Source organism: Dromiciops gliroides, chromosome 4 (assembly GCF_019393635.1).
Source record: "Dromiciops gliroides isolate mDroGli1 chromosome 4, mDroGli1.pri, whole genome shotgun sequence".
NCBI classification, from domain to species: domain Eukaryota; kingdom Metazoa; phylum Chordata; class Mammalia; order Microbiotheria; family Microbiotheriidae; genus Dromiciops; species Dromiciops gliroides.
This window is the reverse complement of record NC_057864.1, coordinates 246198186-246221659: the sequence shown is the minus strand read 5'-3', so window position 1 is coordinate 246221659 and position 23474 is coordinate 246198186. Positions and strand designations below refer to the sequence as shown.

General features: G+C 36.7%; 1 protein-coding gene across 1 annotated transcript in view; it reads left to right on the top strand.

Annotated features, from left to right (window-relative positions):
- SLC26A8 (solute carrier family 26 member 8) overlaps positions 1 to 23474 on the top strand; it is a 166274-nt gene that overhangs the window by 135642 nt on the left and 7158 nt on the right. Inside the window, exons 18-22 of the mRNA XM_044003389.1 lie at positions 95 to 149; positions 237 to 388; positions 3943 to 4033; positions 7456 to 7523; positions 14806 to 14948. Of these exons, the coding sequence (XP_043859324.1) occupies positions 95 to 149; positions 237 to 388; positions 3943 to 4033; positions 7456 to 7523; positions 14806 to 14948 (509 nt within the window). The remainder of the gene's footprint in view (positions 1 to 94; positions 150 to 236; positions 389 to 3942; positions 4034 to 7455; positions 7524 to 14805; positions 14949 to 23474) is intronic.

Genomic DNA, 23474 nt, shown 5'->3' with positions numbered 1-23474 from the left:
GAGATTCACATGAAGAATTTTGAAAATTCTATTATCACTATTTTTCTTCTGTATATTCAGTTCCCTAATTGTGATTTGATACTTCTCTCCACAGATCTGCAATGCATTTTACAACATTGATGTATTAGTTCTCCTGGCAGGGTGTCATCGTGAGTATCATGCCCCTGGGCTATGTTTTGTATCTCTGGGTCTTCTTGCTGTTCAGATGACTGAGTCTGCCCTTGTTTGATTTTCAGCACTAATTGTTAAGACTTTTGAGAGGAGTGATTTCTTTGATGCTGGCATTACCAAGGCCCAGTTGTTCCTTACCCTTCATGATGCTGTTCTGTTTGCTCTTGGGAAGAAATACTTAGAGACTCCTGAGGATGAGACAGAAGAAGTACTAAAGGTTAGTTGATCTTGTGTATCCTTGGTGGGGAGGTAGTAAATTCGGAGTAAAATTCACACTAACCATGAGTCTGAGCAACTTCTTATAATGCTAGACAAGGATCCTAGGAAGAAAGGTGAGGGTGGAACACAGAAGGATAGAATTCCTGGAAATTATAGTGTCCAGCATGTCACAGGAAGTCTCCACAGGAAGTGGAGACAACAGTCAAGAAAATGACTGATGGCTCCCACTGTCATTTCTAGAAAAGTACAACTTACTCTCTGGAGCCCTCTCTCTCAGGTACTCCAACTACCAAACAAACTGAGAGGTCAACAAAAGAAAGGAAAAGAGACAATGAAGAAATAACAATGGGATTAAATATAAGTGAAGCACAGATTTCATGACATCTGTCAACACAGGTTGAAAAGTGATAACTCAATTATTTACCTTTGCTTAGAGGCTAACCAGTCATCAATGCTAGTTCAAGAATCTGTCTTTTCATCAAAACCTGAAAACCTGACTCAAACTAAACAAACACATGACAAACTGATTTAAAAATCAGAATTCTCATGTATTCATTCATATTGAGGGAATGGACCTCAAACTGGTTTTATGCTTTCTAAATAAAGCATCTGCATGAATTAATATTCTTCAAAGGAGATGTGTGTATGTTTACATAGTTCCTGATATGTCGTGGGCCTTAATAAAAACTAGTCAACTGATTGAATTGGTACTAGATGATTTATGAAGTCCTTTTTAGTTCTAACAGTTTGTGATTCTATGAAAATTCCAGATCTCCCTCCTTCTCCCTCCTCCCCCAAAATGGGGTCATGGAGAATTGGACATGACTGAAACAATTCAACAACAACAAAACAAAAAAATTCTGTGCTTACATAATTTCCTTTTAAAATCAAAATGGAAGACTTTTCAGTTATCCCTATAAAATTTCATCTTGATAGTATCAGTTCTAGACTGTTTGATATTTTGAGTCTTGATTCTGTCTTCCAACTAACAAGTTTATGCCATACACATATTTGATTAGTGTGTCTATATCTTCAATTTAAGTCATAGATGAAAGTGTTAGATGGATTAGGATCAAGACAGAAGCCAAGCACTAAGTTGCCACTAAGATTTCCCTTCAGACTGATATTAATCAATTAATCAACTCCATTTGAGTTTGGTTGTTTGGCCACTTACCTACATTGTCAAATAACCAATATTTCTCCATTTTATCCATGAGGTTATCTTGAGGATTTCAGATGTCTTATTGAGAACATAATGCACTATGTTTATGGATTCCCTTGATTTTCTTGTCTTATAACCTGTCAAAAAAGGAGATAAAGTCAGTATGGGATGTCATAGGATCATATTATAGATATAGGAACATGGGACATGTTTTTAGTGAAGCCATGCTGCTCCTTTGATCACCAAGTACTTTTTTAAGAGTTCAAAAGACATCTATTTACCAAGTAGTTTCTTTTTTAATTATAAAAGTATTTTATTATTTCCCAGTTACATGTAGAGATAGTTTTCAACATTTGTTTTTATGATTTCTAGTTTCAAATTTTTCTCCCTCCCCACCTCCCCAAGACAACAAGTAATCTGATATAGGTGTATATGTACAATAACATTAAACATATTTCTGCATTAGTCATATATAAGAGAAGAATCAGAGCAAAAAGGAAAAACCTCAAAAAAGAAAAACAACAGCACCAAAACAAAAGAAATAGTATGGTTCAATCTGCATCCATATTCCACAGTTCTTTTTTTTTTTCTGGATTTGGAGAGTCTTTTCCATCATGAGTCCTTTGGAACTATCTTGTAGCGTTCTATTTCTGAGAAGAATCAAGTCTATTACAGCTGATCAACACACAATGTTGTTGATACTGTGTACAAAGTTCTCCTGGTTCTGCTCATCTCATCATCAGTTCATGCAAGTCCTTCCAGGTTTCTCTGAAATCCACCTGCTAATCATTTCTTACAGAACAATAGAATTCCATTACATTCATATACCACAATTTGTTCAGCCATTCCCCAATTGATGGGCAACCCCTCAATTTCCAATTCCTTGCCACCACAAAAAGAGCAGCTATAAATATTTTTGTACATGTGTGTCCTTTTCCCTTTTTTATGATCTCTTTGGGGAAAAGACCCAATAGTGGTATTTCTGGGTCAAAGGGTATGCACAGCTTTATAGCCCTTGGGGCATAATTCCAAATTGCTCTCCAGAATGGTTGGATCATTTCCTTCCTCTCCTAATTTAGCTATGGTATCACCTTTTATGTCTAAATCATGTATCTATTTTGACCTTATTTTAGTATAAGCTGTAAAATGTTGGTCTATGCATAATTTCTGCCATACTCTCTTCCAGTTTTCCCAGCAGTTTTTGTCAAATACTGAGTTCCTATCCCAGAAGCTGGAGTCTTTGGGTTTATCAAACAGTACATTACTAAAGGCATTTACTATTGTGTCTCCTGTGCCTAGCCTATTCCATTGATCTTCTACTCTATTTCTTAGCCAGTATCAAATAGTTTTGATGACTGCCACTTTATAGTAGAGCTTCAGATTTGGTACAGCTAACCTACCTTCCTGTGCATTTTTTCATTAGTTCCCTTGATATTATTGACCTTTTGGTTTTCCAGATGAATTTTGTTATTATTTTTCTGACTCTATAAAATAATTTTTAGGTAGTCTGATTGGTATGTCACTGACTAGGTAAATTAACTTAGGTAGAATTGTCATTTTTATTATATTAGCTTGGCCTATCCATGAGCAATTGATATGTTTCCAATTATTTAGATCTGATTTGATTTGTGTGAAAAGTGTTTTGTAATTGTGTTCATAGAGTTCCTGAGTTTGTTTTGGCAAGTAGACTCCCAAGTATTTTATATTGTTTACCGTTACTTTAAATGGAATTTCTCTTTCTATCTCTTGCTGCTGGATTTTGTTGGTCATGTATAGAAATGCTGATGACTTATGTGGATTTATTTTATATCCTACTACTTTGCTAAAGTTGTTAATTGTTTCAAGTAATTTTTGAGTTGATTCTCTAGGATTCTGTAAGTATACCAATATATCTGCAAAGAGTGATAGTTTTGTTTCCTCCTTACCAAGTAGTTTCAAAATTTTCCAGGAAAATGTTACGAGGCTGTAATTTCTGGGATCTATGTTTTTCCAGGTTTTAAAAATTTCAATTTGTTCATTTGCCCAGATTTCTTATGATGTTTCACCCAATTTTTATGATTTCTCAAAGATTATAAATTCTGGTTCTACAGCAAATCTGGAAGTTGTTTTGGAACCTTAGAAGGTAATTCATGTGGGCCTGAAGACTCAAATTCATCTAAAGGAACTAGGTTTTTTTTATTTCTTTGAGTATGGGTGAGGTGGATTAGCAGAGATGCCAATACATAGAGAGAGTGTTTGCACATAGAAATGGACAATAAAACACTGGATTTATAAATTGAAACACTAGCATTACTAGAGTTTGTGTATTGATCTCCACTATAAATTAATTTCACTGTGTGTTAATTTCTTGCTTCAGATTCTAATTCCTGCTCTTTTTATCTCCTTTTTAGGAAACACTGCATTCTCCATATGACACAGAACTACCAATAACACCTTCCAAGGTACCCTGCTACAAGTGCAGCTGTTGCTTTGTTTGTGCTGGTTCATAATATCTTGTATGTCCACAAAAAACTACATTCTTCATAATTATCCCACAGAAAAACCCACATGGCCCAGTCAATACAGATCTGGTCTTAAGAGTCAGAAGGACTTGGGTTCAAATACTTTCTCTGATATAGAATGGGTAATTGAATGGCAAGTCACTTAATTCCTGCTGCCTCCAAGCGGTTCTTCAAGACTGATCTGCATTGGTCTTCATCAGATCTCAGGTTTGGTCCAAAAAAAAAAAAAAAAAGAAAAAAGAAAAAAAGTCCCAAGTGTAAGGTATAAGGATTCTCACAAAGATAATACAGATAAAATAGTTGAGAAATGAAAATTTCCACTCTTGGCTGCAGCATTTCCTAGTGGAAGCTAATTGCTACAGATTACTCAGGAAGAAAGGAACTGGTTTTGGTGCCAGTGCCAGGAATATGTTTTCTAGCCTCAGATTAGCTCTTTCTGGCCACCAGAAAAGTTTTCTTTTCAACCACAAGAGCTCTGTTCTGTCACAAACAGAATCTCTACCCTGAGGAATACTTTATTGACCACACACAAGAGTGTCCTTTCCCACCCTCTGAGTAGGAAATACTGCAGAAAATTCCCTTTTATACCTGTCTAAGAACTCAAAACAGTATGTTCTGTAGGGAACCAATACAGTCTGAGCCTATCAACCAACAAATCCCAAAACTGAGATGTGGCTGTCCCTTTATAGCTGGAAGAGCCCTTATCTTGTCCAACTACCTCATTTTATAAATGAACAAACTGAGGCCCAGGGAGACTAAGTGATTTGCTTTATATAGGAGGTAAATATCAAGAAGCTGGATTTGAACCCAGATCCTCTGACACCAGAGATAGGGCTCTTTTTATTATATCACGATTTCCATACAACAAAACAAATGTTTTGATTTAGGAAAAGGCAGTTTTTTAATGGATTAATATGTTGATGGGCTTGCCATGGCAAATAAGTATAAATATTCTTTTTTAAAATCAAATTTATAGACATTTTTAATATCACCAGAATTCTCCCAGCATCCTTTCCCATACTAGAGGTCAGTTTGTAACAAATAATTTTTTTTTTTTTTTGGTGAGGCAATTGGGGTTAAGTGACTTGCCCAGGGTCACACAGCTAGTAAGTGTTAAGTGTCTGAGGCCGGATTTGAACTCAGGTACTCCTGACTCCAGGGCCGGTGCTCTATCCACTGCGCCATGTAGCTGCCCCAACAAATAATATTTTTAAAGAAAAAGAGAAAGAAGAGAAAAGAGTAGCAAAACCAATCAATACATATATAAATCGAAGAATATATGTAATGTTCCACATCTATGGTAGGCAAAGAATAGGGTAGAGATATCATCTCATTTTTCTTCTTTGGGGCCACACTTGTTTGTAACTTTTTTTCTGAATCCACAATTTCTTTTATTTAAATTTCCCTTTATTATTCTATATAATTTGTGTTCAATGTAAATCAATTCCATAATATGAAGTTAGTTATGTGACTCAAAGTATAAAGACACAAGCACAATGTACAATAATCTCATAGAATTTAAAACATTTTGCATTGGAATGTTTCAGGGCTGGCTGCTATAGACGCTAAATATTTGCTTGCCTATAAAGTCAGGATACTATAGTCATATTGGATAGTAGAAAATGTAAGCAGTAATATATAAACCAATAATTTAAATTGAGGCAGTTGTAAAATATTTACTTTCCTGGATGAAGCTTGCTTTAGTCTAAGTACCAGGTTTTATTAAATAAAATGTTCTTTGTAATTTTGTAACATTTACTTTTTTAAAATAAGTTTTTATTAATGTCTTCTGTTTTTTACACATCATAGTTATTCCAACAAATAGTATTTTTAAGGAGGAAACCCCCCCTACTACTGATCAATACATAGAAAAAGTCCAAAACCATATGGGATACATAGCACCTGTGGACTTCCTGAACCTATGAAAGGGTGGGTTGGAAATGGCTTCTCATATTTCTTCATTTGAGTTATGCTTGAGCTTTATAATTTTGATACATTTACTTTTGATTTTTTATGTGTGGTTGTTCTTTGCATTTATGTTGTACTTATTGTGTAATTATTCTCTTGGCTCTGTTTACTTCATGCTGCATCGATCCATGTAGATCTTTCCATGTGTCTCTGTATTCATCACATACATAATTTCTTAAAGCACAGTAATATTCCATTAAATCAGTCTACTATTTTGTTTAACCATTCCCCAAAAATTAGCTATCTACTTTGTTTCCAGCTCTTAGCTATCACAAAAATGCTGCTATAAATATTTTGGTGAATATAGAAACTTTCTTCTTATTGATAACTTCCTTGTAGTATAAACCTAGTAATGGAATGTCTGGTTCGATGATATAAATATCTTAGTTACTTTTTGGCATAATTCCAATAGCTTTCCAAAATGGTTGTACCATCTCACAGCTCTACTTATGATTCCACAACCAGTCCCAATATTGGCTATTGCCATTTTCATCATTTTTTCCAATTTTGCAGCATGTAAGGTGAAACCTCAGGGTTGTTTTTTTTTAATTTACATTTGTCTTGTAATTTGGAACATTCTTTCCTGTGCTTGTGAAAAGTTTGTGATTTGGTGGGGGGGATTTTTTGGCGGGGGGGGGGGGGAAGAGGGGCAAGGCAATTGATGTTGAGTGACTTGCCCAGGGTCATACAGCTAGTAAGTGTCAAGTGTTTGAAGCTGGATATGGACTCAGGTCCTCCTGAATTTCAGGACCAGTGCTCTATTCACTGTGCCACTTAGCTTCCCCACAATTCTTTTGAAAATGCTTTGTTCATCTTCTTTGAACACTTATCTATTGAGGAATGTTTCTTAGTGTTTTAAGTGTATGTGTGTGTATGAGTGTGTGTGCATACACATATATACACATATGTGTGTACATACATATATGTGTGTATACAGGCACACCTTGTTTTATTGCACCTTATTGCATTTCACAGATTTTTTTAAAATAGAAATTGAAGGTTTGTGGCAACCTATATCAAGTAAGTCTTTTGACACCATTTTTCCAATAGCATGTGGTCACACTGTTTCTGTGTCACATTTTGGTAATTCTCACAATATTTCAAATGTTTTCATTATTGTTATATATGTTATGGTGATCTGTGGTCAGCGATCTTTGATATTACTGTTGTAATTGTTTTGGGTGCCACAAACCACAACTATACAAAATAGCAAATTTAACCAATAAATTCTATGTGTGTACTGACTGCTCCACTGACCAGCTGTTCCCCATCTCACTCCCTCTCCTAGGCCTCCCTATTCCCTGAGACACAACAATATTGAAATTAAGCTGCTAATAACCCTACCATGACCTCTAAATGTTAAGTGAAAGGAAGAGTTGAAACTTGGCAAACTTCATTGTTGTCTTCATTTTCATTTGTTTGTCTTATTTTAAGAAATTGCCACAGCCACCTCAACCTTTAGCAACCACTACCCTGATCCGTCAGCAGCCATCAACACAGAGGCAAGACCCTCCACCAGCAAAAAGATCACTACTTGCTGAAGTCTCAGCGAGTTAGCACTTTTAGTAATAAAGTATTTTTTTATTAAGGCATATACATTTTTTAGACATAATGCTATCTCATACTTAACAGACTACAGTATAGTATAAACATAACTTTTATATGTACTGGGAAACAAAAGACTTTGTGTGACTCACTTTATTGTGGTGGTCTTGAAGTCTTAATTTCTTTAATAAGCACTTTGTATTTTAATCTAGGCAAGGGTTTTATGTCCTTTGGTATGTCAATCCTCAGATATTTTATGCATTTTGTAGTTATTTGGAATGAGATTTTCCTATTTTTGCTTACATTATTTTTTATTTTTGAGGGGTTTGTTTTGCAGCCTGCAACTTTGCTGAATTTATTGTCTCAGTATCCATGCTGATTCCCTAGGTTCTTCCAAGTATACGATCATATCATCAGGGAATAGGGATACTTTTATCTCCTCTCTACCCATCTTTATGCCTTTAATTTCTTTCTCTTATTTTATTGCAGCTGCTAGCATTTCCAGAACTATATCAAATTATAGTAGCTAGAGTGGGCATCCTTGCTCCACTCCTATATTTTATTTTGGGGTGGGGTGGGGCAATGAGGGTTAAGTGACTTGTCCAGGGTCACACAGCTAGTAAATATCAAGTGTCTGAGGCTGGATTGGAACTCAGGTCCACCTGAATCCAGGGCCAGTGCTTTATGCACTGCACCACCTAACTGCCCCCTCTACTCCTATATTTAATAGAAAATGTTCTAGTGTGTTCCCATTGCATATGATGCTTGCTTTTGGTTTTAGATAGATGCTTTTTATGAGATTGAAAAAGGTCCCTTTAAGTTTATTCTTTGTAGAGTTTTTAAGCATAAAAGTGTTGCATTTTTTCAAATCCTCTGATTTCTCTTCCTGTTTGTTACTCCTTTCCCTTCGTTGTTCCTTTTCTTTTCTGTTTTTAACTTGATTATTTAATTCTTCACAGCTTTTTCTCCTCTCAATTACTCATATAGATTTTCCCTTCTCCTTCCTCTTTAATTAGTCATATCCATTAGACCTTATTCTTTCTGTGTCCCTTTCCAGAAAAGATTTGTCTTCATTATCTATCCTCTCTTTGTCTACTCCAGACTCTTATTCTCTTGGTGATGATAATTATCTAGTCTCTCTCTATTCTCTTTATTCCTTATGGAATAAAATCTTTTAAGGTATCCATTCTGGGCTATCCTCTCTTGGCACTTTCTGCCATTGCCTTGTAGAGTTTGCCCCATGGATTCCCCTTTTCCATTGTTCCTCATTCCCAGAACAATGAAAATTCCTGCAAGTGATGGAAAGGACAGTGTCCATCTTCCCATCCTCTTTCCCCCTGCCTTCTCCCCACCCCACCACAAGTCCCTGTTTGTGAAATTCATCACTGATCTACACTCTCCCCTTGGTTGTCTTCTTTTCACCTTTTGCCTCTAAATCTTCTCCCTGGTCCATGCCCTCTGATTCTGCCAGGTCTCAGTTACCTCCATGAGTTCCAACTCCCCCCTCCTGAGGTAGGACGGAGGGTCTTTTCAAGCACTAAATCCCCTAGACCAAACTGGGTCCCTATCTTTCATAGGAACATTCATAAATGGAACCCTTTCAAACCACCAAAGCAAGGGTTCTTTCCATCCTCCCTACTTTTCAGTCCTCCTCTCTTCCTTCTCACCCATTCCCCTGAAGGATCTTCTCTTCCAGAGAGACCCTGGAGGGGTCATCTTCCCCTAATTACTGCCCTCAATATTACCCAAGCACATTACACACTCCTCTCTAACTCCCTGCTCTTCTTCCACTGTCATAACCCTCCCATTTTGTAATGTAGTCCCGGGGATGGGGGGGGGGGGAGGGAAAAACACCCACTGATTCACCTGTAAATAGGTTGTTACCACCTGATTTCCACCTTCATCTCTATCTCCTCATGTCCATTTAGAAAGAAGTATTTTATTGATCTCTGTTTTCACTCTCTTGATGTGGTTGTCGTTCGCTGTTATATTCATTTATTCCTCCTGCATTTCTGTGGTCTGGAATATTCAAGAAGCAAATAATCTCTTCTGATCTGGTTTTCTTTATAAAAATGCTTCAAATGTCTATTATTGAATGTTCATCTTTTTTAAAATTTTGATTAAGCTCAGATTTACAGGGTAGATTTCCCATTGCTCCATTGCTCTTTAGAACACATTATTCAATTCTCTCCTACATTTCTGATGGGCAAAGAATAGTATGTTGTTATTTGAATTTCCTTTCCTTTGTATCTATGGTCTTTCTCCTGATGACTTATAGAACTTGTTTCTGAATTGAAATGATGAATTTAATCACTATGGGGTTTCAGAGTTTTTAGCCTTGGATTTTTTTTCTGGAAGCAATTTGTGAATTCTTTCCATTGTATTTCATTTTTTTATTTTCAGAAATTTTATGCAGTTTTCTCGTATTATTTCCTGCAGTATATTGTTAATTTTTTGTCCTATTGTATTCTTCTTGAAGAACTATAATCTTTTATTTGTCTTTACACATCCTTTCTTTGAAATTAGTATGTTTTGCTTGCATTGTGAACATATTTTATTTTAATGTTATTTTTTCTTTCTCTTCTATATTATCCTTCATTTCTTTATATCTGCATTCCCAATCTATTGTTATCTCTTTTGTTTCTTTGGTGAGACTTGCTGCTGAAGATTCTAGTTTTTCTATTCTTCCCATCATTTTTGCTGTACAAGCCATAAATTCTGTTCTCATTATTTTCATTTCTCCTTTAAACCACTCAGGAATAACACGTTTTGATTGTGGTTCCATATTCTCCTTAAATTCCACAGGAGCTTTCCTTTTTTCCAGTGCATAATTTTTTTTGGGGGGGGTGAAGCAATGGGGGGTAAGTGACTTGCCCAGGGTCACACAGCTAGTGAGTGTCAAATGTCTGAGGCCAGATTTGAACGCAGGTCCTCCTGAATCCAGGTCCAGTGCTTTATTCACTGCACCACCTAGCTGCCCCCATAAAATTTATTTATAGATGTTTCAGCTTATTTACTAGATCTAGAGGCCATATTTCTTTCTTCTGTTAATGTTTTCCTTGTTGATTTGTCTGCTTATGTTGGAGATCTTTAAGTTTTCTTCTTCCTGAGACATTTAGTAATTCCAGTCTTCCCTCTACCCTTGTTACTCACTTTCTGACTCTTTTCCCTTTGATGGTGGTGTCCCAGTAACCTGGATCTCAGCATCATCTCACGCTGGGAAATTCATAGTTCACCAGCCTATGTATCTGCCCCAAATCCCTTTTGGGGGAACAGAATTGTCCCCAGCTAAATGCTAGGCTCTTGCCCTCAGGCTTTTAGGAGTGCCCCACAACTACCACCACCATGGTGTCATATCCTACTCCCTCTGTTCCTCAGTTATGTGGCCCAGCACTGACAGTTTAGTGAATTGTCATGCTGGTGCTATGGGATTGATTTTTGTAGTTTCAGTCTCCAAGGTTTGGGGGGCAGTGGGTAGTGACTGAGTTTTATTTCAAACCTAGCCAAGTGTCCTGCCCCTTTCCCTCTGTACCTCCACTTTCCTATAGAGATCTTTTGCAGTACAAAAGTCTGTCTGTTGTTGCTCAGGCAATATTCTGTTACCTAGAGCAGATCTACACAGCCCTGGAAAGAGAGAAAAGGGAACCAGAGGTTGAGGAGGGGGCGTTATTTTGTTGCAAGTCTATGGGTTTTGAACATAAAATCAGATGGAAGAACATTTGAAATCCTCTTTTGTCAGTTCTTTCAGTGTATGACAACCATTAATAGTTTATTTCCTGCACAACATACTCCAGAGTCTAATTATGTCCCTGGAGCTGGGCTCAGCAAATGGAAACTTGATTCTACCCCAAAGCAATGAGATGGTTCAGAAATTGGAGTGATCTTAACTCAAGTTGCAGCATTTTGGTATAAGCACTATTTCTTTATTTCTTGCTCCTACAGGAGTGACTCCTCTTTATCTCTTAGGGGAGTATCCCATTTTCCTCTGTCAGTGGCCAAAGTCCACTTGGAACTTCCTATTCTTTTTTATCTGACTATACTTTATTCTTTATTAGTCAATATTTTTTCCAGAATAAAGTCAGTTTTCTAAATTTCCTGTTTTTAAAAAAAGTCTGGGGGCAGCTAGGTGGCGCAGTGGATAGAGCACTGGCCCTGGAGTCAGGAGTACCTGAGTTCAAATCCGGCCTCAGACACTTAACACTTACTAGCTGTGTGACCTTGGGCAAGTCACTTAACCCCAATTGCCTCACTAAAAAAAAAAAGTCTTTTGGTTGGCTAGAGTAGTCTCACTGCCAGGAACATGGCAAGCAACTGGGGAGGAAATGATGAATGTCTTCAGAGTAGGCATGGATTGTTTGTTTACCTTTAGCTGCCCTAAACTATGAAGACAGTTGAATTTGCTTTATCTTTGGCCATAATTTCTGTTTTGGAGAAATATGGAAAGTCATGGAGATCAGAGAGAATGTCTAGTCCTCCATCTTGTTATGCACGTGGTCCACAACATTTATTTTTTTATTGTTTTGTGGTTGATCTTTCCATTTACATTGTTGTAATCATTGTGTATATTGTTTTCTTGGCTTTGCTTACTTCACTCTGAATCAGATCATACAAATCTTTCCCATGCTTCTCTGTATTCATCATATTTGTCATTTCTTAGAGCACAACTATATTTCATTATGTTCATGTACCATAATTTATTTAGCCATTGTCTATTATATGGACATCATCCAATTCTTTGTTCCTACAAAAAGTGTAGCTAAGTATTTGGTGTACTGAGAGAATTTTTCTTCTTATCACTGACTCCTAGGGGTGAAAGCCTAGTAATGCAATCTCTCAGTTCAAGGTTATAAACATTTTAATTACTTTATTTGCATAATTCCAGGTTGCTTTCCAGCATGGTCATACTGATTCACAACTCTGCCAACAATTCACTAGTGTGCCTATCTTCCCCACAACTCTTTCAGTATTAATGATTCCATCTTTTGTCATCTTTCCCAATTTGCTGTGTGTAATTAGTAATTTGGAGCATTTTTTTCATATGGTTGGTAATAGTTTACAATCCTTTTGAGAACTGTTTGTCCATGTCCTCTGGCCACTTATCTATTGGGGGATGACTTTTAGTCTTATATATGTGTAGGTATATATAATAATATATATATATAAACTATATAAAACTCAAATATAAAATATACATATTAATTATTTATATATCTTAGATAACAAACCCTATCTGAGAAATTTGATACAAAGATTTTTTCCCATTCAACTATTTTCCAACTCAGCATAGATGTATTAATCTTGTTTTTGCAATTTTTCTGTTTCATCTAATCAAAGTTATCTATTTTGTCTTTTATAATTGCCTCTATCTCTTATTTGTAAAACACACATGCATGTGTGTACATGTATGGATGGATGTATATTCTACACATAGCTGTGAAAGTATATGATCTGCTTCTCTTCTAAGTACTTTTTTTTTTTTTTGCGGGGCAATGGGGGTTAATTGACTTGCCCAGGGTCACACAGCTAGTAAGTGTCAAGTATCTGAGGCCGGATTTGAACTCAGGTACTCCTGAATCCAGGGCCAGTGCTTTATCCACTGCGCCACCTAGCCGCCCCCCTTTCTAAGTACTTTTTAAATGGTAGGATTATTAACATTTCGGTCACATATTCATTTTGAATGCATCATGGAATATAATATAAGGTTTTGGTCTGTCTGATGATATGCCAGAATGCTTTCCAGTTTTCCCAGTAGTTTTTTTTTTTATCAATTAGTAATTTGATAAGTAATTTATTTTTGTTTCTGATTTATTAAATACCGAGTTATTGAATTCTCTTGCTTTTTATTTACCATGGTTACTTTTATCTACTTCTTGTTTTTCTTTTTTTCTTTTATTTTAATCATAAAAGTATTTTATTATTTTCTACTTACATGTAGATATAGTTTTCAACATTTGTTTTTATAAGATTTCTAGTTTCAAATTTTTCTCCCTCCCTCCCCCTCCCCAAGACAGCAAGCAATCTGATATAGGTTATATATGTACAATTGCATTAAACATATTTTCGCATTAGTTGTGTTATGAAAGAATCAGAACAAAAGGAAAAAACCTCAAAAAAGAAAAAAAAACACGAAAAAAAGTAGAAGCAGTATGGTTCAATCTGTATCCAGATTCCACAGATTTTTTTTTCTGGATGTGGAGAGCATTTTCCATCATGAGTCCTTTGTATTATCTTGGATCATTGTATTGCTGAGAAGAGTTAAGTCTATCACAATTGATCATCACACAATATTACTGACACTGTATCTTTCTTTCTTTCTTTTTTTTTTTTTTTTTTTGGTGAGGCAGTAGGGTTAAGTGAATTGCCTAGGGTCACACAGCTAGTAATTGTTAAGTGTCTGAGCTGGATTTTGAACTCAGGTCCTCCTGAATCCAGGGCCGGTGCTCTATCCACTGCGCCACCTAGCGACCCACTGCTTATCATTTCTTATAGCACAATTACATTCATATACCACAACTCGTTTAGCGATTCCCACTTGATGAGCATCCCCTCAATTTCCAATTCTTTGCCACCACAAAAAGAGCAGCTATAAATCTTTTTGTGCCTATGGGTCCTTTTCCCTTTCTTATGATCTTTTTTGGGATAAAGACTATGTAAGAATTATATTAACTACCTTGCTGGTGGGCCTAATCTATGGACTTTTGGCTGGCTGGCTATCTGACGTCTATTAATTTAGTATGGGCCATTTAAAAATTCCCCACAACTGCTTCTCCCAAATTGATAAGCAAACGCCTCTTTTTAAAATAATCAAAGCAGGCTTTATTTATAAAAATAAATGTAAGAGATAAGGGTAAAAAAATGAAAAGTTATACGACCTGACTTTTAAACTTTCTCTCTGCCATTGCCGCCACCTCACCTGTGGGTCTGCTGCTGCTGCTGCTATAGCCTGCAACCACACCTCACTCAAACTGGTTTGCCTTCAGTCCTCTCCAACTTTCTCAGTCCTCTCCCTTTCACTATTTAGCCTCCTCTGTACCAACCGACCTTCTTCTAGCGTCCCCCCACTAAAAAGCCTCTTTCTCCGTACTGTTGCGAACCCCCAGTGTCTCTAGTGTATCTGTAGCACTCTCCCTTCTAACTCAAAAGCCCTCTGCTTCACTGCTCCACTCCTTTCTTCTAACTCCAACCACCCTTCACTTTGTCGACCCCCCTTTTACATCTCCCTGCATCTCTTTTTATTAGCCTCCTCTCTCAGGTGAAACTCAGGCTGGCCGCACCCAGGGCCACTGCCGAACCCTGTGCTGCATGCACCGGGAGCTGGGGGCTGGGCGAAGCAAACCCAGTGTCCCTCCACTTTTTGTGTGCCTCACGGGCTGCACCATGCCGTGCCATGCCCAGGCCCCGGGGTTTTTTGTCCATGCAGCTTAGCCTGGCTCAGAGACCACCCCCACCCTGCAGCTGAAATAGAGGGGGAGGGGCAGCTCCGCTCAGGGAGCCTGAGGCTAATTTTAATGCCTACACCTAATAGTGGTCTTGCTGGGTCAAAGGGTATACACAGCCCTATAGCCCTTTGAACATAGTAACAAATTGCTTTCCAGAATGACTGGATCAGTTCACAGCTCTACCAACAATACATTAGTGTTCCAATTTTCCAGTTTCTCCAACATTTATTATTTTCCTTTTTTGTCATATTAGCCAATCTGATAGGTATGAGGTGGTACCTCAGAGTTGTTTAATTTGCATTTCTCTAATCAGTACTGATTTAGAGCATTTTTTCACATGGCAATAGATAGCTTTGATTTCTTTATCTGAAAACTGCCTGTTCATATCCTTTGACCATTTCTCAATTGGGGAATGACTTGTATTCTTATAAATTTGATTTAGTTCCCTATATATTTTAGAAATGAGGCCTTTATCAGAGATACTGGCTGTAAAAAAATGGTTTCCCAGCTTTCTGCCTCTCTTCTAATTTTGGCTGCATTGCTTCTGTTTGTACAAAAACTTTTAAATTTAATGTAATCAAAATGATCCATTTTCCATCTTTCTCTTGTTTGATCTTGTTCTCCTTTCCATAGATCTGAGAGGTAAACTATCCTTCTTTCCTAATTTACCTATGGTATCACCCTTTATATCTAAATCATGTACCCATTTTGACTTTATTTTGGTATACGGTGTAAGATGTTGGTTTATGCCTAGTTTCTGTCATACTATCTTCCAGTTTTCTGAGCAATTTTTGTCAAATACCGAGTTTTTATCCCAGAAACTGGAGTCTTTGGATTTATTAAGCAGTAGGTTGTTATAGTCATTTACTACCATGTCTCCTGTGCCTAACCTATTCCATTGATCTACTACTCTATTTCTTTAATTCTTTGTTTTTTAACCAATATCAAATGGTTTGATGACTGACTTTTTACAATATAGTTTGAAGTCCAGAAGTGCTATTCTATTATTTTATCATATTATAATATTCGATTATATTCTAGATCTTTTATTTTTCTAAGTGAATTTTATTATTTTGTTGAGTTCTGCAAAGTATCCCTTTCATAATTTGATTGGTGTAGCATTAAACTGTGAATTGATTTTGGTAGTATTATCATTTTTATTATATTGGAATGGCCCAGTCATTAGTATTTAAGCTGTGTGTTTTTTTCAAAAATGTCTTTAAGAAGTCTTTTATGATTAAACCTGTACGTCTCTTTTCATAGATTGTCAATTTTGTTAGTCTTTTCAAAGAATAAGTTTTTATTCTACTTATCATTTCATAGTCTTTTTAAAGAATAAGTTTTTATTCTGTTTTATCATTTCATAGTCTTTTAGTTATAGTTGATCTATTTCTCCTTTAATTTTCAATATCTAGAAAAAAATCAATATCTCCTCTTTTGTGCTTATTTTTGGTTTCTAATTTTTTAAAATGCATATTCATTTCATTGATCTTTTCCTTTTCTATTTTATTAATGTATATTTTTAGGGATATAGTTTTTTTTTCTTTCTCTTTTTTTTTAGGGATATGGTTTTTCCTTTGCATACTGCTTTAACTGCATCTCAGAAACTTTGGTGTATTGTTTTAACATCATCATTTTCTTTCTCAAAATTATTGTTTCTATGATTTGCTTTTTGACTTTTTCATTATTTAGGATTTCATTATTATAATCTCAATTTGGGCCTGTGTCTTTTGTTTATGCTTCCTGAATGAATATTTTATGGTATTGTAATCTGTAAAGGATATGCTTAGTCTTTCTGCCTTTTTGCATTTATTTGCACTATCTCCATGCCCTAATACCTGGTCAACTTTTGTGACTATGCCATTAGGTGCTGAGAAATATGTATATTCTTTAACAGTTCCATTTAGAAGATGCCATTGAGTCTTTTAGCTCTAATTTCTCCAGCTGTTTATCCAATTTTATATTTTGCATTTTGCATATTATTAGATTAGGTTTATTAGATTTTTCCCAATGTTAGAAAGGGACATTAAAGTCTCTTACTACTATGGTGTTACTCTTTATGTCTTTTTGTAATTCAGTTCTCTTTTTCCTTTATGAATTTAGATGCAAAGGCATTTTGATCATGTAAGTTTGATAGTTATATTTCCATAATTTCTTTTAGCATAATGTAATTTCCTTGTTTATGTCTATATTGTGAATTTTTGTTTTTGTTTTGATAACATGATCACTTCTCCTGCTTTTTTAATTTATCTGATGCATAATATAGTTTTGTTCAGGCCCCTTATTTTTATTCTGTGTACACTTTTGCTTTTTTCAAAAATACATATTATTTATTTATTTTTTAGCATTTTTCCCCAAAATTTTTAAGGTCCAAATTCTCTCCTTCCCTCCTATCCCTCATTCACTCATTGAGAAGTCATGCAATATGATATCTGTTATACATGTCAAATTATACAGATAATAGTTCCATATTAGCCATGTTGCAAAAAATATAATGAAAGTGAAAAATTATACTTCAATATCAGTTTTCTTTCTGGAGGTAGATAGCATTTTTCATCATGAGTCCTTTAGAACTGTCTTAAATCATTGTGTTGACCAGAGTAGCTAAATCTTTCACAGTTGATCATAGTTACTGTAGTTACATTGTAACATTGCTGTTACTATGTACAGTGATCTCTTGGTTCTTCTCACTTCACTTTGCATCAATTAATATAGACTTTCCCAGGTTTTTCTGAAATCTGCCTCCACATCATTTCTTATTTCACAATAGCATTTCAACACAATCATATACCACTGCTTGTTCAGCCATTCCCCAATTGTTGAGCATCCCTTTGATATCTAAAAAGAGCAATTATAAATATCTTTGTACACAAAAGAGGTATTATAAATATCTTTGTACTTACTGGTTGTTTTCTTTTTTCTTTGATCTCTTTGGGAAACAGACCTAGTAGTGGTATTACTGGGTTAAAGGGTATGTACAGTTTTACAGCCCTTTGAGCATGTTTCCAAATTGTTCTACAGAATGGTTGGTTCAGTTCACAACTTCACCAACAGTGCATTAGTGTCCCTGCTTTTCCACATCTCCTCTAACATTTGTCATTTTCTTTTTTCTGTCATTTTAACCAATCTGATAGGTATTAAGTGGTACCTCAGAGTTGTTTTAATTTGCATTTCTCTAATCAATCGTGATTTAGAGCATTTTTTCATGTGACTATAGATAGCTTTGATTTCTTTTGAAAACTGCTTGTTTATATCCTTTGGCCATTTATCAATTGGGGAATAGCTCTTATTTTTATGAATTTGACTCAGCTCCCTATATATTTGAGAAATTTGCTGTAAAAAATTATTTCCCCATTTCTTGTTTTCTTTCCAATTTGACTGTATTTGTTTTGCTTGTACAAAACCTTTTTAATTTAATATAACCAGAATTATCCATTTTACATTTTTTAATGTTCTCTATATCTTCCCTTTGTCATAGATCTGACAGATAAAATGTCCCATGGTCTCCTAATTTGCTGATGATATCACCCTTTATGTCTAAATTATGTACCCATTTCGACCTTGTCTTGGTATACGGTGTGAAATATTGTCCTATGCCTAGTTTCTACCAATGTTCATGTTGTTGTCTTCTTTGGAGTCCCCTGTCACTGTGGTAGCCTTTTATGGTCAGGTTCTTTTTTTTGGGGGGGGGGAGGCTCATTTTTCCAGCCTATTTCTTGACTTTGAACTTTATGTTAAAGTTTGACTCTACTCACCTAGGGATGAAGCTGCCCTGTCCCAAGATTCAGGCTTTTTCATGCTGCTGTTTCCAAAACTACTTCTGGGGGTATGCACATTTTTGGTGCTTACAAGGTGGTGTGATTTGGGTAGGGGTATGGTTACTGCTTTCCTAGTCTGCTCTGTTCTTTACTCAAGAAGGGTCCCTGCTCTTCTTGCATCTGCAAGCACTAGCACTCCTCAGCACCCTGGAACTATGACCAGAGCTCCTGCCCCCTTGTGAGCAACCACAGCTACTCCTCTCTTCCCCGGAACTGTAACCAGGTCTCCTGCTCCCCTGCAGTCACTAGAAGTCACAATGATTCCTCTCCCCATAGAACTAGGACCAGGGCCCGTGCTTCCTTGTGGCCAACCACAAGTGCTCCTCTCGGCCCTGGAGCTGCAACCCAGAAATGCATATAGGCAATAGAGTTTCCAGTCAGCATCAGCTATACCCAGTGCCAGCAAAGGGTCCCCTGTAATCTTCTTCTGACCACTTGTCCAACACCCTTACTGTCTCTGGGCTGAATGCTTCAGGTATGGTTATGCCTCTCCAGACTTTGATTTGACTTATTATTATTTTTAAGTTGTTTGGAGGAAAATGTTGGGAAAGTTTTCTTGGGTTCCTGCCTCTGTTCCACTATCTTGTCTCTGCTGCCTATGCTTTTGCTTTTAGCTGTCTCTTATAAGCAAGCAATAGATTGTGAGGTTTGGGGTTTTATCCAATTTGTCATTCTCATTGCATTTTAAAATTCATTCACTTTTAAAGCTATGACAGTTCAATTTATATCTTCCTTTTTTCTGAACTAGATTTTTTTTTTTACTTGTGTCCATCTGAGAGACCTAAGGTCCTTTAGTTATCTCTACACATCCTGTCTTTGAAGTCAATATATTTTTGCATGTATAGAGATCATGTTTTCTTTCAATGTTATTGCTTTTTGCTTCTCTTCTTCCAGATTATCCTTCACCTCTATGTATTTACATACCAAATCAGTTGTTCTCTTTTTTTCAGTGCTGCCAATTATTTCTGCTATTGCTAAAAAATCTGCTTTTGCATTTCTTATTTCTATCTTGAACCATTCAAGAACATTTTGCTGTTGTTACATGCTTTCATGTATTTACAGGGTCTTCTACCTCATCAGGTATTAATCCATTTTCCTTTGTCTGTAATATTTTTTCAGAGATGTTTGAACTCATTTAGATAATTCAGAAGCATATTTCATTCTGTTACTAATATGTTGCCTTTTAGTTTATCTCCATATGCTCAAGGTCTTTAACTGTGCTTTCTTCCTCCTGAGATCTTTAGTAATTTCAGTCTTTTTTCTTTATATTCCCCTGTCACTCACTTTTTGACTGATTCTCTATTGATAGTGGTTTCCTCAGGGGCTAGATCTCAAAGTTGTCTCAGCCTCTTCCCATGTTGAGAAATTCTCTTTTTACCAGCCTTGGTTTCTGTCCTAAGTGACTTCTGGGGAGGATAGAACTGGTCTCAGATGCCAGTCCCCTTTTCTTCAAGCCTAGGGGAGCCCAAATTCTGGCACCTTACTTTAGGTACCTTTGTTTCTTGGTTCTCCGGCTGAGCACAGAGCACTGCCACCCCAGACTGAACAAGTGTTGACTTTCCTATATCTCCTCTATAATGTAGAGTTTTAGCAGGGAGGTATTGTGAAGGGAGAAAATAGGCAGGAAATTGAGGTCTGTTGCTTATTGCCATAGAATAGTAATGTGAGAGTATGGGCAGGGAGTGTGCTAGCTGAAACAGCAGAAGCAGCAAGAGAATTTCTCAATAGATCCCAAAGCACAAGCCTGTTGGTCCTGTTGTGTAGCCCAACCAGAACTTGGGAAGCTGATGGAGGAGGAGAAAGTAATGAGTGAGAATTTGAGTGGTATGGGATTAGCCTTCTCTGACAGTTAATTCAAGTCCTTACCTTGTTAGGGATATTGCTATCTTAACCTGTGGAGACAGCTGTAATTGTTTGCCTCATATTTGTAATTCTTATTATAGCAAAGTTTGAAAGGTCATGAGGATTAGAGAAAGTGTCTAGTCTGCTATCTTGTTCATCACATGACCCAGAAGTAACCATATACATTTTCATGAGGGAAACTGGCCTCTAGCTGTTCTGATTAACTAGAATATCTACCCTGAGGCCTGATTTTGGTACCTCACCCACTAGGTCCTCAGTTCATAGTCAAAACCACCAAGACTACTGAGGTATCTATGGTAGTGGTGGTCTTGAGACTTGAGGTCCGTGAAACTAGTCAGGGTCAGATTCTACAAGACAACAAAATAGTCTTGTCAGGTAATAGACAATTGAACAGTGATGCCTAGAGTGTGGACAGAGGCCACTGCTGGGATAGCTGTCCAATTCAAGTACAAGGTAGAAGTCACCAAGTAAGACTATATAAAGAGTTAAGAGAAGATGGGACAGAGCCTTGGGACATACCCACAGTTTAAAAAATTAAATGTCTATTATAAGCATTTATCTCTCAAAAAAAAAAGAAAATCCTCATAACAAATATGCATAATCCAGCAAAACAAATTCCCACTTTGCCACATCCAAAAAGTGTGTCTCATTCTGCATTTTAGGTCCATTACCCCTTTGGCAGAAGGTAGATTAACTGCTTTAACTTTAACTCTTCTCAAGTTGTAATGACCTCATTAGCTCTTATGGGTTTAATTATTATTTTTATGTAGCCCTTGCATATATAGCTTGGATATGTGTGTGTGTATGTATATGTATATATATATATATATATATATATATATGAGAGACAGAGACACACACAGAGTGAAGCAGAGAGAACAGCTCTTTCTATAATTCTGATCACGCATCACTAATTGCTAGTTTAGAATTTCAAATTGAATGTCCCAATGATATTTAGAATTCAAAGGGTCCAAAAAATAACTCATAATCTCTCCTTTTAAGCCCATCCCTCTTCCAAATGTCTTATTTCTGTCAAAAGGCACCACTAATCCTTCTAGACTCTCAGATTCAAAACTTGGTATTATCCTTGATTCTTCACTCACACTCATTCTACAATTTCCAAATCTTGTCATTTTTGCCTCCACTTACATATACATCATCAAAACCCTTCTACCCATTCACACAACCTTAGTTTGAGCTTTCATCACCTCTTACTTGGATCATTGCAAAAGGCTTCTAATTGGTATCTCTGCTTCTAATTTGTATCTTCTATAATTCATTCTCCACTACCACCAATGTGATTTTTCTGGTCTGATCAATTCATTCCTATGCCCAATAAATTCCAATGGCTCCCTATTGCCTCCACAAATAAATATAAACTCTTCTGACTTTATAGCCCTCTATAAGCTGGTCCCAACCTACCTTTCTAGTCTTATTATAACATTCTATATTACTTCCCTTCCTAAAATCTGCAGTTCAACTAAATTGGTCTTCTTGTTTTCTCACACATAAAACTCCATATCCTTTCTCTGTATTTTCACACTAGCTGTCCCCAATATGCCCGAAATGAATTCAACATGTCACCTCTGCCTCCCAGAATTCTATTTCTTTCATGATACAACTCAGGCACCACCTTCTTCATAAAGTCTTCCCTGATCCCTAGTGTTTCCAAGTTTCTCTCCCTGCCAAAATTACCTTGAATTTAATTGTCCTATATTCTGATTATACTTGGTTTATGGAAAATTAGTAAATAAGCTTATTGTGTGCCAGGCATTGACTGAAGAAGACAGATGAAAATATGGTCCCTATCGTTAAGGAGCTCCCATTCTTTTTTCCTTTTTTTAGTGAGGCAATTGGGGTTAAGTGACTTGCCCAGGGTCACACAGCTAGTAAGTGTTAAGTGTCTGAGGCCGGATTTGAACTCAGGTACTCCTGACTCCAGGGCCAGTGCTCTATCCACTGTGCCACCTAGCTGCCCCAGGAACTCCCATTCTTATAGGGGAAGTAATATGTATGTTATATGTGTAGATCTGGAAGTTAATCTCAGAGGGAAGTCACTAGTACTAGAGAAGACCAGAAAAAACTTCCTACAGAAGGAAGTATTTAAGCTGAATTTTGAAGGAAAGCAAGGAGGCCAAAAGGTAGAGGTGAGGAAGGGAGAGCATTTCAGGTTTGGGAGACGGTCAGTGAAAAGACCCAGAGTCAAGAGATGGAGTATTGTGTACAAGGAACTTAAGTAAGTCAGAGAATGAATGTGGATCATAGAGTTCATGGGAATGAAGGAAAGTATAAGAAATACTAGAGGGGCAGCTAGATGGCGCAGTGGATAAAGCACTGGCCCTGGATTCAGGAGTATCTGAGTTCAAATCCGGCCTTAGACCCTTGACACTTACTAGCTGTGTGACTCTGGGAAAGTCACTTAACCCCAATTGCCTCACAAAAAAAAAAAAAAAAGAAATACTAGAAAAGTAGGAAGCGACCAAGTGTTTAAGGGCTTTAAATGTGCAATAGAAGATATGAAAATATAGGGAGTTCCTGGAAGTTACTGAATAGGGGAGGGGTGGGGGTGACATCTTTAGACTTGCACTTTAGGAAGATTAATTTGACAGCGGATATACTGGAGTGGGGAAAGACTTGAGGCAGGGAGGCTGTTGCAATAGTCCATTGTCATTGTCACAGCAGTCATTGTGAAATGATGAGGGCCTGCACCAGGGTAGCATCTGTGTGAGCTGTACCAAAGGGATGCATGTAAAAGAGGTTGTGAAAGTAGAGAAACACCATATAAGTG